A 15479-nucleotide genomic window follows, 5' to 3' on the forward strand; every position below is an offset into this window, starting at 1 on the left:
TTCACTAAGAAAATGTTTTAATTATCTAAAGTAAAATTAACAATGCAACATCAGAGGATTTAATCTTTTAGTAGACAATTATATATTTTAAGGAGCAACGTTAATGCTTACATTGTCACATCCACCCTGATGATAAACCAGTCTGAAGAGTTTGAAGAGATTGAGATCTTTATAGCCCAAAACAGGTGGTTTATTGATTGGAGTACCTTTTTTTACATCAGAAGGTAAAAATAAAACATTTATTCAAATGAAAAATACAAGCTTGAAAATAAAGTTATCAACTTCTGTTATCCTAAATGTCATTCATTCATTAGAGGCATATATTTAAAGAATATTAAATTACGGAACAAAGTCACCTCTCTGTCAACGAACTGACTAAAACTAAATTAAACCTGGGAACTTCAAGGTGTGGCTAATGGTGCTGCTGGTTTGAGAAGCTCAGACACACAGAGACTCAGGGGAAAAGGTGAATTTTAACCTGTTTCCATTTTCAATGCTTTGCCATAAATGTTATGACTGCTAGCAGTAACTGGAAGGAAAATTTCTAAAGGCCACAGAATGTCTAGGAGCAATTTCTCCATGTATTTTCTAGAACTAGCAAATGTCAAGGAGCATGCTGATTTATAATGTTTTATTTGTTGCAGTCCTATTAGAAATCCTATCCTGTTCAGATAAAGACTGATCTATTATGCTTAATTTGTTGACATCAAGAATCAGGCCAGTTTACTTGCCTAAAATGCAGCATTAGTAATTAATGGCTATGCAGACTAACATTATGTCTGGCCACTTTCTACTCTTGAAATGTTATAATTATTTTTACATTTAGAAGTTAGAGGGCCAGGGCTAGTACTGTGGCAAACTGGGTAAAAGCTGCCACCTGCAGTGCTAGCATCCCATACAGGTGCCGGTTCAAGTCCTGGCTGCTCTACTTCCAATCCAGCTCTCTGCTATGGCCTGGGAAAGTCCTTGTGCCCCTGCACCCGCATGGGAGACCAGGAAGAAGCTCCAGTTTCCTGGCTTCAGATCAGCCCAGCTCCGGTGCGGCCATTGGAGGAGTGAACCAGCGGAAGGAAGACCTCTCTCTCTGCCTCTCTGCAGCTCTGCAGTTCAAATAAATAAATAAATAACTCTCTCTTAAAAAAAAAGTTAGAGGTTATTTCTATCAAAACTACTTTCCTGTATGTCTGTACTCAAATAGGTTAGCAAAAGCTTGTTTTTACTCTAAATATTTTACTGCATCAGGTGTAACTGATTCTAAGGCTTTATTGAAAATCCAAATCCATCCACCCACAATACTAACAAAAACACTGCATACAACTAGAATATAAAATTGTATCACAAATGACTACATTTAAATAATGAATGAAAATACCTCTGTCTTCCATAAACTTATAAAGCTGTTGGAGGAAGTTGTCCCTCTCTTCAGGATCAAGTTCTTCCTCAGGCTACAAAGGTAAAATACACAAATGTTTAGCACACTGAATAGCAAGAGACACAAGGTTGCCTTTTCATGTTTTTTGGTCTAGTGAGCCCCAAGTGAAGGGCATATAAATTTTCATGAAGCTAGAAAGTTTGGATTTTCTCAAAACCTTACAACGCCAGATCATGAGTGATATTTTGATCCAACTGATTTGATGCAATTGTCAGTATGTAGAATCAATACCCTCAGCACTCTGACTGATCCTACCTTTGAGTATCTCAGATTGGCCATGAGGAAAAGATGCCAGAATGGACTGACAATGTGAAGGTTTCACCGTAGTTTTTTTTTTTTTTTTTTTTTTTTTTTTTATGAAAACCATCAAAATACAACATGGCGGGGGGAGGGTGAGAGAGAGGGAGAAAGAGATAGAGAGAGAGGGAGAAAGAGAACCATGTGTTTAAGCACAGAGGGTGGGCAAGGAAGTAGGAGCAGTGAATCCCATTAGGATGGGGGTGGGGCTGACAGCGGTGATTGGGCCATGGGGTCACCTGGCTTCCAGCTTCCACCTGACGGTGGGGGCTGGAGTCTAGGATGGTGTCTAGGGCCTAGATCACACAACAGACAGCTCCATTTTACTAACAGTTTTGTTTTGAATATAAACAAGGCATTGCATAGTCACAGCAGGGAAAGTTTTTTGTTTGGATACTATGATTTTTTTTTTAAGATTTATTTATTTGAAAGCCAGAATTATTATACAGAGAGAGAAGGAGAGGCAGAGAGAAACAAAGAGATATTCCATCTGTTGGTTCACTTCCCAGTTGGCTGCAAGGGCCAGAGCTGTGCCAATCTGAAGCCAGGAGTCAGGAGCATTTTCCGGGTCTCCCACATGGGTGCAGGGGCCCAAGGATTTGGGCCATCTTTTGTTTTCCCAGGCCACAGCAGAGAGCTAGATCTGAAATGGAGCAGCCTAGACTCAAACCAATGCTTGCATGGAATGCCTGCATTGCAGGTGGTGGCTTTACCTGCTACACCACAGTGCCCGCCCCAAGGATGCTACAATGTTTTAAAGAAATTTAAGGGGCGGGCGCTGTGGCACAGGTTAATCCTCCACCTGTGGCGCCAGCATCCCATATGGGTGCGGGTTCTAGTCCAGGCTGCTCCTCTTCAGATCCAGCTCTCTGTTATGGCCTGGGAAAGCAGCAGAGGACGACCCGACCACTTGGGTCCCTGCGCCTATGTGGGAGGCCTGGAAGAAGCCCGTTGCAGCCAGTTAGGGAGTGCACCAGAGGATGGAAGACCTCTCTCTCTGTCTCTCCCTCTCACTGTCTGTAATTCTACCTCTCAAATAAAATCTTAAAAAATAAAAAATTTAAATATATTTGAGTGAGTCATATAAATTCTCTTTTCCCCCAGACTCCATTACCAATTCCCTCAAGCCAGCCTGTTTTTCTCATTTGCCTTTTTTTATGGCTTCCACATTTGATTTTACAACCTCTAAAAATAAGTCAATGAGAATTATTTCTTAGAGGAAGAAATTAAACACATGATTACTACTTTATTTTTTAAAAGCCAATGGAAACATTCCTGTAAAAACATTCCTGCTGGCACTGTAGCACAGCAGGTTAATGCCCTGGCCTGAAGCGCCGACATCCCATATGGGCACCAGTTCAAGATCCGGCTGCTCCACTTCCAATCCAGCTCTCTGCTATGGTCTGGAAAAACAGTGGAAGATGGCCCAAGTCCTTGGACCCATGCACCTGCGTGGGAGACCCAGAAGAAGCTTCTGGCTCCTGGCTTCAGATAGGCGCAGCTCCAACAGTTGCAGCCAACTGGGGGTGAACCATAGGATGGAAGACTTCTCTCTCTCTGTCTCTCCTCTCTCTTTGTAACTCTTTCAAATAAATAAATAAATCTTTAAAAAATAGTTATTCCTAAAACTACACTTTTTTAAGTGTTACTTTTTACTAATTCTACAAACACAATGACCTCGTTCTACACTGTCATGATCCTGGATCTTGTGAAACAAACAGGCTATGGATTTTAATAACATATTCTCTTTCTTGATAGACTACTTATAAACTCATACCTGGAGAAATTCTTATTTATAGTCTAGCAATACTTTGGAGAAACAAACAAAACACTGGCATTTTCTTGCATATAAATAACCATAACTTAATTGTACTACTTTTCTAGGTTCTAGAAGAATTCCAGTTGTCTTTTCAAAGCCATAATCAAAGCAAAGGCAACTGTCAGGCAATAAAGATTATGTTCTGTGTCCAGAGGGCAACAGATACTTTAACAATATGATATGCTTTAAGAATAGCTAATAATACAGTCAGGACCAATAAACAAGCAGTCAACTAAAAGATTTCATAAGAAACAAAGGAGGCGAGTGTTGTGACTCAGCAGGCTGAACCTCTGCTTGGGACACCCACACCCCACACGGGAGCGCTGGTTTCAGTACCAGCACCCCACTTCCTGCTGACGCACCTCGGGAGGCAGCAGATGATAGCTCAAGTGCTGGGGTCCCTGCCTCCCAGCAAGGAGACCTGCAGGAGTTCCAGGCTCCTGGCTTTGGCAACAGCCCCAGCTGCTCTGAGTACTGGGGAGTGAACCAGCAAATGGAAGATCCCTCTGCCTCCCTCTCCTCCACCCCTCACCCCAGCCCCAGCTTTCAAGTATAGGAAAATAAATTTAGAAAGCATTTTTAAAAACCCAAAGAAGTAATCAAGGGAAAGACAGTAAGCTCATTATACTTGCTTTCTTCTTTTCCTTGTAATACCTTCATTCAGAATGATTTATAACACTGAAATAGTCTTACCACATGTAAGGCAAATCAAGTCAACATACTAAAGCCCCTCAAATCAGGAACTGATAAAGAGGAAATTCACTACTAAGAGAGATTGTTACTTAATGTTCACATCAAAAGAGAGCAGCTTTTTCCACATACGAATTTATTAACTGCCAGTGACTCACGAAAAAAAAAAGGGAATCCAACAGTCCAAGAGTCATTCCATAGATTAATTTTAAGGACTTCTTGGGGGAAACTGGGGGAACAACACTGTGCCAGGCTGACTACGTTTTACCTACGTCCTGTAGACACCACAGTCTTGCCCAGACAAGACCTCATTCTAGCATTTATGATCTGACAGACTGCTATGTATACACTGTAAAGGAAAGTGTTTATAAAGATACTGATTTATTTTTTTCTGTAAGACCTTCTATCATAGACAGTCTGTACTTTTATACACAAACAGCTTCAGACACAAACATGATAGAAAATGGATAACTTTGTTAATGTTCTATTGGGAACTGTAGATATCACTCTTATCAGATACACAGACTCAGAGAAAATGAGAGTTTGGAAGCAAAGATTATTCATATAAACTTTCCATCTTCTTTTTTTAATGCCTCCCTAGAGAATGAATGGAAACCAAATAATCAGGTTTTTAGAAGATACCTATTTAAAAGCAAAATTGCTTCCCAAAATTTTTTTAAAAATCAACCCCTCAGAGCCAGCGCTGTGGCTCCCTTGGCAATCCTCTGCCTGTGGCTCTGGCATCCCATATGGGCGCCGGGTTCTAGTCCCGGTTGCTCCTCTTCCAGTCCAGCTCTCTGCTGTGGCCCAGGAGGGCAGTGGAGGATGGCCCAAGTGCTTGGGCCCCTGCACCAGGAGGAAGCACCTGGCTCCTGGTTTCAGATCCGCCCAGTGCTGGCTGTGGTGGCCATTTGGGGTGTGAACCAATGGAAGGAAGACCTTTCCCTGTCTCTCTCTCACTGTCTAACTCTGTCAAATAAAAAAAATTAATAAAATAAAAATTTTTTAAATTTAAAAAAAACCAACCCCTCAGTGCAATTAGGCAAATATTAAGGCTGTGTCAAACATCTGATAAGGGGCCGGGATTGTGGCATAGTGGGTAAAGCTGCCTCTTGCAGTGCTGGCATCCTACATGGGCGCCAGTTCGAGTCCCGGCTGCTCCACTTCTGATCCAGCTCTCTGCTATGGCCTGGAAAAGCAGTGGAAGATGTCCCAAGTCCTCCAGTCCCTGCACCTGTGTGGGAGACCCAGAAAAAGCTCCTGGTTTTGGATCAACACAGCTCTGGCCGTTGCGGCCATTTAGGGAGTAAACCAGCGGATGGAAGGCCTCCCCCCCCCCCCACCTCTCTAACTCTGCCTTTCAAATAAGTAAATAAAAAAATTTTAATGGGCCAGCGCCACGGCTCACTAGGCTAATCCTCCACCTGTGGAGCCAGGACACCAGGTTCTAGTCCCGGTCGGGGCGCCAGATTCTGTCCCGGTTGCCCCTCTTCCAGGCCAGCTCTCTGCTGTGGCCTGGGAGTGCAGAGGAGGGTTGTCCAAGTCCTTGGGCCCTGCACCCGCATGGGAGACCAGGAGGAAGCACCTGTCTCCTGGCTTCGGATCAGCGCGGTGAGCTGGCCGCAGTACGCCGGCCACAGCGGCCATTGGAGGGTGAACCAACTGTAAAGGAAGACCTTTCTCCCTGTCTCTCTGTCTCTCACTGTCCACTATTCCTGTCAAAAAAAAATTTTTTTTGATGAATTTAATTAGATTTAAGTTAGCGACTTTGTTCATATTTTAATCTTTTTAAAAATATATAGATTTATTTGAAACTCAGAGTTAGAGTCAGAGAGAGAGACAGAGAGAGATCTTCCATCTCCTGGTTCACTTCCCAAATGGCTACAACAGCCAGGGTTGGGCCAGGCTGAAGCCAGGAGTCAGAAGCTTCTTCCGGGTCTCCAATGAGGGTACAGACGCCCAAAGACTTGGGCCATCTTCTGCTGCCTTTTCCAGGCATGTTATGAGAGCAGGACTGGAAGGAAAATAGCAGGGACTCAAACCAGCACCCAGGGGGTATGCCAGTACTGGCAGGAATAACGTTAGGGAAAGCCTCAAAATATAAATAGTAGACAGTCCTGGAGGTGCACAAACAGCAAAAACAGGCCATGATTAACAGATCACAGCTTTATAATAATATGCAAAATAGAATTAGATCCTATTTGTGTTTTTAAAAGATCTCAAAGTGAGCTTGTTGGATTGGAAGGGAAAAAGCAGGCAATATAACAGGCCCCAGGGAGGAAGTTAATATCTGAAAAAGGCTTCCCACTGGTAACAGAGATTGCCCTTCCCTTAAAGGTGACAGGGGGAAGCAGTTATGCTGAGATTTTTGTTTTTAGTTTCATTCTTATTCATGCTTGCAGTTCTAGGAATTCCAACACATGTAAATGCTCAGTAAGTTATGAGGTTAGGGACTTGCCAATTTTGCTCACAATTTTTACTTAAGACTCTTATTACATGAACAAGAATGACATCTGTGAAAATGAGCTGAGGATGTAATTTTCTTCATTCTTTCCCATTCATTGAGTCTGTGGGTGAACTTTAGTGATAATTAATATAAATGCAACAGGATGCAGAGAAAAGAGAGAAATAAGAATAGATGAGGATGTTCTTAGGATAAAGCTTGTTATCACACAATCACTTGCTGACATCCATCTGTTTCTCTCCCAAATACATTAATCTGAAAATGAGTAATTACTAACTCAGAAATGGCATACATTCTACAAAAGAATGTACTTTGTACCATCTTATTGGAATGGGGAACGAATGCAAGCTTTTAAAATAAGATAATATGTCCCCTGCGTTTGCTAAGCTATTACTTTCCTAGCTGGCAACTCCATTTTCCAGACTACAAATTAGGAAGATATTAAAATTGTCAAAATACATCAGTATTCACAAAGCCCCTCACACTCACGTCACATATACATAGCTCTAATGCATAGGTTGGGATGGCTCCTTAGGAGCAAAGAGACTGGTACTGCAAAAAACTGAAATTTAAGAGTACAGAGAGATGCGAGCAAACTTGTTCTTTGTGGATGGTATATGAAGGTATCTATCATTTGCTCGTGGGCCATCTCAGCTTTCAAAAATCCCTACAAGGTTTCTTCAGAAGTTTTAATGATTTATAAGACATCCCTCATGGCTTGTTCGTTTTTTACTGCAGTATATCATGCTTATTTATCAATAACAAAATACTAATTTTTTGGTGAAATGCTAATTTGGACACACATAGCTTCATTCTGCTTTCTAAATGCTGTCTGGGGGCCGGAGATGTGGCACAGCAGGTTAACACCCTGACCTAAGATGCCGACATCCCATATGGGCGTCGATTCTAGTCCCAAATGCCACTCTTCCAATCTAGCTCTCTGCTATGGTCTGGGAAAGCAGTAGAAGATGGCTCAAGTCTTTGGGCCCCTGTACTCATGTGGGAGACCTAGAAAAAGCTCCTGGCTCCTGGTTTCAGATCAGCACAGCTGCGGCTGTTGCAGCCAATTGGGGAATGAACCATTGGGTGGAAGACCTCTCTCTCTCTCTGTGTTACTCTTTCAAAAAAAAAAAAAAAAAAAAAAAAGAGAGAGAGAGAGAGAAAGAGAGAGAGAGAAAGATCAATCTTCCATCCACTGGTTCACTCTCTCCAGATGGCTGCAACAGCCACGGCTGGACCAGGCCAAAACCAGGAGCCAGGAACTCCACTCATGTATCCCGTGAGCATGGCAGAGCTCAAGCACTTGGGCCATCTTTTGCTTCCATCCCAGGCTCATTAGCAAGAAGTTGAACTGGAAGTCAAATAGCCAAGAATCAAACTGGTGCCCATATGGGAAGCCAACAATGCAGCATTAGCATCACCCGCTATACCACAGTGCCACAGCTGGCCTCACTAATCTTTTAAGAATGTAAAATATATCTGAACAACTTAGGCCAGCGCCGTGGCTCACTAGGCTAATCCTCCGCCTGCGGTGCTGGCACCCCGGGTTCTAGTCTTGGTTGGGGCGCCGGATTCTGTCCTGGTTGCCCCTCTTCCAGGCCAGCTCTCTGCTGTGGCCCGGGAAGGCAGTAGAGGATGGCCCAGGTGCTTGGGCCCTGCATCTGCATGGGAGACCAGGCGGAAGCACCTGACTCCTGGCTTCAGATTGGCGCAGTGTGGGGTGAACCAACGGAAGGAAGACCTTTCTCTCTGTCTCTCTCTAACTCTGCCTGTCAAAAAAATAATAATTAAAAAAATTAAAAAAAAAACTCACTAAAAAAATTGCAGAGAAAATCTGTAAGCCATATCAATCATTTTAATTCAAGTAGAGCCCTCTTTGTTCCCACATACAAGTCTGATTCTTTAAATCTCTGCCATGTTTATCTGAATTTTTTAAATTTCTATTTTCCCCCATTATATATATTTTTAAAAGATTTATTTTATTTGAAAGTCAGAGTTAAAGAGAGGTAGAGACAGACACAAAGGAAGAGAGAGAGAGAGAGAGAAAGAGAGAGAGAGAAATTGGTCCTCTATCTGCTAGTTCACTTCCCAGATGGTTGCAACGGCCAGAGCTTCAGCGTTCTGAAGCCAGGAGCCAGGAGCTTCTTCCTGTTCTCCCACGTGGGTGCAGGGGCACAAGGACGTGGGCCATCTTCTACTGCTTTCCCAGGCCACAGCAGAGAACTGAATCAGAAAAGGAGCAGCCGCGACTCAAACCAGCGCCCATATGGGATGCCGGCACTGCAAGTGGTGGCTTTACCAGCTACGCCACAGCACCGGCCCCTCCCCCAATATATTTAATACTGATAAAGGGAATAGGTAACAAAAAGGTGATAATGAAATATACCTGACACCTTAACAGGCAGTTTCTGAACAAGGTCTAAGCGGCAGTGAGGGAGCCATGAAGTTCTATATTGCTGAAGAACAGTGAGTAGGGGAATAAAAAGGTGAGCATAGGTCAAACCGTGAAGGTGCAGACCTCCCAAATCCTGGAATAAAGAAATCTATGCTTCATCTTGTGCTGAAAGCCAAAGCTGTTTACAAAGAATGAATCGGAGGGGAAAAAATGACAATGAAAGACCTGAAAGAAGACATCTAAAATAAGTGGGGTAAAATATAAGGCGGAGTATTGTTAGTCATGAACTCCTCTGTTAACTGATTGAAAACTACCCCAACCTGGCTGAAGCCAAAATGAATTCATTTAGAGAGCTGAGCACCAGCTCTGGGTCCAGCAGTTAGATGCCTGTATCTGACACTGGAATGCCGGGCTTGAATGCCTGGCTCCAGCCCCAGACCCTAGCACCCTGCAACTGCTGATCCTGAAAAGCAGCACTGATCTCACGGGGTCGGGTCCCTGCTACCCATGTCAGGCTGACTGGCTGCTTCCCAGTTTCAGCCCAGCCTTGTCCCAGTCATTGCCAGCTTCTCTGTCTCTCAAACCAGTAAAAAATACTTTTGAAAATTCATGTATAGGGCCGGCGCTGTGGCTCACTTGGTTAATCCTCCGCCTGCGGCGCCGGCATCCCATATGGGGACTGGATTCTAGTCCCAGCTGCTCCTCTTCCAGTCCAGCTCTCTGCTGTGGCCCAGGAGTGCAGTGGAGCATGGCCCAAGTGCTTGTGCCCTGCACCCCATGGGAGACCAGGAGGAAGCACCTGGCTCCTGACTTCAGATTGGCGCAGTGTGGGGTGAAGCAACGGAAGGAAGACCTTTCTCTCTGTCTCTCTCTCACTGTCTATAACTCTGTCAAATAAATTAAAAATAATAAAATTCATGTATAGATTCACAACATTAAGAATGAGATTCCCTATAGAGGGCACTGAGTTTTCATGAAAGGAAGCTGGACACCTTCCTTGATGGTTCCTCCTCAAGTTCACTTTCTAGAACCTTCCCTCTCCACCCCTGTTTCATATGGCAGTTCACTAGGATAACTGCATGGCTGACAGTCACTAACTCATTTATTCAGTAGCTGTCTAATGCGGTGTATTGCTCTGTGGTAGGTACATACACGGTGGGAAAAGAGGAACAGAAAAACCCTGCCGTCCTTGCTTTCACAGACTTTACCATCCAGAGGAGAGAGAATTTCCGCAATAGCTTGTGAGACTTTCTGTGACCTCACCAACGCTTAGTTTCTTCATTTATTAAAAAAGTGGGGAAAGTGCTGGAAGATTTGTTGTCAGGTTCTAGAATGCTCACTCGGGGGGGACCATGGCATAACTATCTTCCCGTCACAACATCTCTTTTCTCAAGCAAGGGACTCTGTAGGTAATCACACACATGTATCCATGGTAAGGTACATGTGTGTACAAAGACATGTACACATACCTTCACAGTTGTAAAGATTAAAAACAAAAAGCCTTACTTTAAAAGCCACCATCTCTTGAGCCGGCGCCGTGGCTCAATAGGCTAATCCTCCACCTAGCGGCGCCGGCACACCGGGTTCTAGTCCCGGTTGGGGCGCCGGATTCTGTCCCGGTTGCCCCTCTTCCAGGCCAGCTCTCTGCTATGGCCAGGGAGTGCAGTGGAGGATGGCCCAGGTGCTTGGGCCCTGCACCCCATGGGAGACCAGGAAAAGCACCTGGCTCCTGGCTCCTGCCAGGATCAGCGCGGTGCGCCGGCTGCAGCGGCGGCCATTGGAGGGTGAACCAACGGCAAAGGAAGACCTTTCTCTCTCTGTCTCTCTCTCTCACTGTCCACTCTGCCTGTCAAAAAAAAAAAAAAAAAAAAAAAAAAAAAAAGCCACCATCTCTCCAACAATAAATTTAGAAATTTACTTAATGTGGTCATTTTTACTTGTTTATGGCTTCTACAAAAGCCAAATATTTTAAGTATCATACATACACCTCAGAAAAACAGAAAATAAAGACAAATTTAAAAGGAAAACAAAATTTAAAGTTTAACTTCAAATGAAAAAACCACCAGCCCCAGCATTCAGTCTGATAAATCAGGTGATTCGTAGGTCAAAAGGACTTCCTAATCTATCGTGAGCTCAGTCCCACATGGAATCCTGAAGAACTGCCTGCAGAGCTGTCCAATGTAAGAACGCAGAGGCAGGGGCAGCGCTGTGCCGTAGTGAGTCACGCTGCTGCCTGTGACAACGGCATCCCATATAGGCCCTGGCTGGAGCTCTGGCTGCTCCACTCCCAAAACAGTTCCCTGCTAACGGCCTGGGAAAAGTAGTGGAAGATGGCTCAAGTATTTAGGCACCTGCCACTCACATGGGAGAACCCAATGGGGCTCCTGGCTCCAGGTGTTGGCCTGGCCCAGCCCTGGCCATTGTGGCCATCTGGGAAGTAAACCAGCAGATGGAGGATCTCTCTCTCTTCCTCTCTCTGCAACTCTTTCAAATAAATAAATTTTAAAAAATCTAAAAAAGAAAACAACAGCAACAAAACCTCAGTTGACAATACTAGTGTAAGTGGTTAAGAGGCATGACAGCTTTGTATTATAAGAACACAATAATTAAATCCTAATTTTAGAAAGGGAGGGCTTAATGTAACATGTTTTAGAAATACTTCAAACATGAAGAATAAAAACCACCTTTTTTGTGCCCAGAAATTATTTTATTCCTAGAGAAATCACAAATATGATGAGTTTTCAAAAACTTCACAGAGGGGATGGCATTGTGGTTTAGCAGGTAATGCTGCAACCTGTGAAGCCAGAATCCCACACGGGCGCCGGTTCTAGTCGAGGCTGCTCCACTTCCGATCCAGCTCTGTGCTATGGCCTGGGAAAGCAGAAGATGGCCCAAGTACTTGGGTCCCTGCACCCTTGTGGGAGACCAGGAAGAAGCTCCTGGTTTTGATCTAGCCTAGCCTTGACTGTTGCAGCCATCTGGGGAGAGAAGCAGCAGATGGATGATAGATCTCCTGCGCTCTGTCTCTAGAACTCTGACTTTCGCCGGCGCCGCAGCTCAGTAGGCTAATCCTCCGCCTTGCGGCACTGGCACAACGGGTTCTAGTCCCGGTCGCGGCACCGGATACTTTCCCGGTTGCCCCTCTTCCAGGCCAGCTCTCTGCTGTGGCCAGGGAGTGCAGTGGAGGATGGCCCAAGTGCTTGGGCCCTGTACCCCATGGGAGACCAGAAGCACCTGGCTCCTGCCATCGGATCAGCGTGGTGCGCCGGCCACGGCGGCCATTGGAGGGTGAACCAACGGCAAAGGAAGACCTTTCTCTCTGTCTCTCTCTCTTACTGTCCACTCTGCCTGTCAAAAAATAAACACACGGGCCGGCGCCGCGGCTCACTAGGATAATCCTCCGCCTAGCGGCGCCGGCACACCGGGTTCTAGTCCCGGTCGGGGCGCCGGATTCTGTCCCGGTTGCCCCTCTTCCAGGCCAGCCCTCTGCTGTGGCCAGGGAGTGCAGTGGAGGATGGCCCAGGTGCTTGGGCCCTGCACCCCATGGGAGACCAGGAAAAGCACCTGGCTCCTGGCTCCTGCCATCGGATCAGCGCGGTGCGCCGGCCGCAGCGCGCCGGCCGCGGCGGCCATTGGAGGGTGAACCAACGGCAAAAGGAAGACCTTTCTCTCTGTCTCTCTCTCTCACTGTCCACTCTGCCTGCCTGTCAAAAAAAAAAAAAAATAAAAAAAAAAAAATAAAATAAACACACGCACACACACACACACCCCAGAACTCTGACTTTAAAATAAATATACCTTTTAAATAAAAAGTTCATGGAAAATGTGTATTATGAGAAAACTATGCATGGATTTCAATTTTTTTGCACCAAAATAATCTTTTAATTCCTTTTTTCCATGAACTTTGGGAAGTACATGAGCACTTTCAGCTCAAAAAACGAAAACAGAGGGTCCAATGGTGTGGCATAGCGGGTAAAGCCAACGCCTGCAGTGCTGGCATCCCATATGGGTGCTGGTTTGAGTCCTGGCTTCTTCAATTCCAATCTAGCTCTCTACTCTGGCCTGGGAAAGCAGCAGAAGATGGCCCAAGTCCTTGGGCCCCTGCCCCCATGTGGGAGATCCAGAGGAAGTTCCTGGCTCTTGGCTTTGGATTGGCGCAGTTCCAGCATTGCAGCCACCTGAGGAGTAAACCAGTAGATGGAAGACCTTTCTCTCTCTCTCTCCCTCTCTGCCTCCCTGTAACTTTGACTTATAAATAAATAAAATAAATACTAAAAACAAACAAACAAAAAAAGAAAACGTACTTTTCGATCTCCTTCAGAGAGCAGACTGGAGAAAGGTGAGTACGGACAAGGACACAGAGGCTGCTACTGCATTAGTGCAGGTTGGAGAAGGCTGGCAGACAGCGGACACTGAAGAAATGGGCAAATGTGAGAGCTATTCGAGTAGCTCAAAGGGAAATGGTTGGGGCTCTGAGTGCATGGGGAAAGCTGCGAGGGGTTACTCAAGGTGATTTCCATGTATCTGGGTTGTGTAACTGAACGGACAGAGCTTCTAAGACAATGAATTAGGGCAAGGGTAGACTAGTGCTGTCTTGCACATACTGAACCTGAGTGCTCACGAGACAAGCAGAAATCTTCACTGAAAGTTGGTATGACGTCTGGTACTAAGAAGACACATCTTGATCCATAAAGATTTGGAGTTATAACATTGTAAACAAGCAAACAAACAAAAAATTACAACATCAAGAACATCAAGTGTTTTGAAAAGCCAGCTGTAGGGCTGGCACTGTGGCTCAGTGGATAAAGCCACCAACAGCAGTGCCAGCATCCCATACAGGAGCCAGTTGTAGTCCCAGCTGTTTCTCTTCCGATCCAGCTCTCTGCTATGGCCTGGGAAAGCAGTGGAAGATGGCCCAAGTCCTTGAACCCCTGCACCCACGTGGGAGACCGGGAGGAAGCACCTGGTTCCTGGCTTCGGATCGCCGCAGCTCTGGCCACTGTGGCCATCTGGGAAGTGAACCCCTGGATGGAAGACCTCTCTCTCTGTAACTCTACATCTCAAATAAAAAGAATAAAAAAAAAAGCTAGCTTTGTAGAGATGAGAAATCCTACTAAACAGTTAAATGATATAAGACAAAGATTTGTTTGATTTCATCAAAAGTTTGTTGGACGTCACTGGTGACCTCAGTAAAGTTGTTCTGGTTGTGGTGTGAAGACAGGACATGCAACAGTGAATTAAGACAGGGAGGTCAGGAACAGTGTAAACTGAGCAATCTGGTCGCGATAGTGAGCCAAGAGTGCAGTATCTGGGGGCCATAGCTGTGGGGAAAACCACTGTCTGCAGTGCCAGTGTCCCATATGGGCACCAGCTCGAGTCCCAGCTGCTCCACTTCCAATCCAGCTCTGCTATGGGCCTGGGAAAGCACTGGAAGATGGCCTAAGCCATTGGGCCCCTGCACCTGCCTGGGAGACCCAGAAGGTCCTGGCTTCGGATCAGCCCAGCTCCGGCTGTTGTGGCTGTTGGGAAGTGACCCAGCAGATGGCAGACCTCTCTCCCTCTGCCTCTCAAATAAATAAATCTAACAACAACAAAAAAAAAGAGTATAGATCTGGAGAGGAAAGTGGAGAGGCCGTTGGAAGTTGGTGCAGGGAACGTGGAGGCCTAGATGGCCTAGATGAGAAGGACACCACGGAAAGCAATAAACATGTGTGAAAGATAGAGTTGACAGCCCAAGACTTCCTGAAAGAAGCACATTTGAGAATGGGATCCAGAGCATACACTGCAGGCGTGTCTTTCCTCGCACAACAGAGTGGCAGCTAAAACTCGGAAGGAAGGACAGCACACAGGCAGTACTGAGAGCCTGCCCTGCCCCGCCTGAAACTCCTGCTCTCCTTCTGAAGTTGGAGTGGAGCAGAGTTGTGGGTTTAATGGGGGAGACACTGGTTTGATAACAGAAATTGAGAGTCAACCAATAGTGCTGAGAGCCTTGTGAAATTCAGTAATCACGCAGTTTAGAGTGGTACTATTACTTCCTGTTACACACCTGGAGAAAATTTCAGGGCTCTCATAAGATGTGCTACTGGTATATTCGTGATACAACAGTGTTTTCTGCTTCAGCAACCGCCTGCCTAAAATAATGATTATATGACTCTTGTACTACATCATGATTAACTTAGCCTAGGAATTACTTTGCCCATTTCAAAAAGTAACCATGTTCTAAACAATGAGATGTGGGGTTTAGATAGTAACAAATCCCAAGATTTTGGTATCAGTAAACCCTCTCATATGACTGTGACTCTAAAATACATTACAGGAGGGGGCCGGCGCTGTGGCGCAGCAGGTTAAAGCCCTGGCCTGCAGTGCCGGCATCCCATCTGGG

General features: G+C 45.3%; 1 protein-coding gene across 1 annotated transcript in view; it reads right to left on the reverse strand.

The window, feature by feature from the left end:
- The window catches only part of ARID4A (AT-rich interaction domain 4A), an 83781-nt gene that overhangs the window by 32622 nt on the left and 35680 nt on the right, over positions 1-15479 (reverse strand). Inside the window, exons 12-13 of the mRNA XM_051822211.2 lie at positions 1373-1445; positions 112-206 (exon numbers count right to left, since the gene is read on the reverse strand). Coding sequence (XP_051678171.2) covers positions 112-206; positions 1373-1445 — 168 coding nt within the window. The remainder of the gene's footprint in view (positions 1-111; positions 207-1372; positions 1446-15479) is intronic.

This window comes from Oryctolagus cuniculus, chromosome 12 (genome assembly GCF_964237555.1).
Source record: "Oryctolagus cuniculus chromosome 12, mOryCun1.1, whole genome shotgun sequence".
In the NCBI taxonomy this organism is placed as follows: Eukaryota; Metazoa; Chordata; class Mammalia; order Lagomorpha; family Leporidae; genus Oryctolagus; species Oryctolagus cuniculus.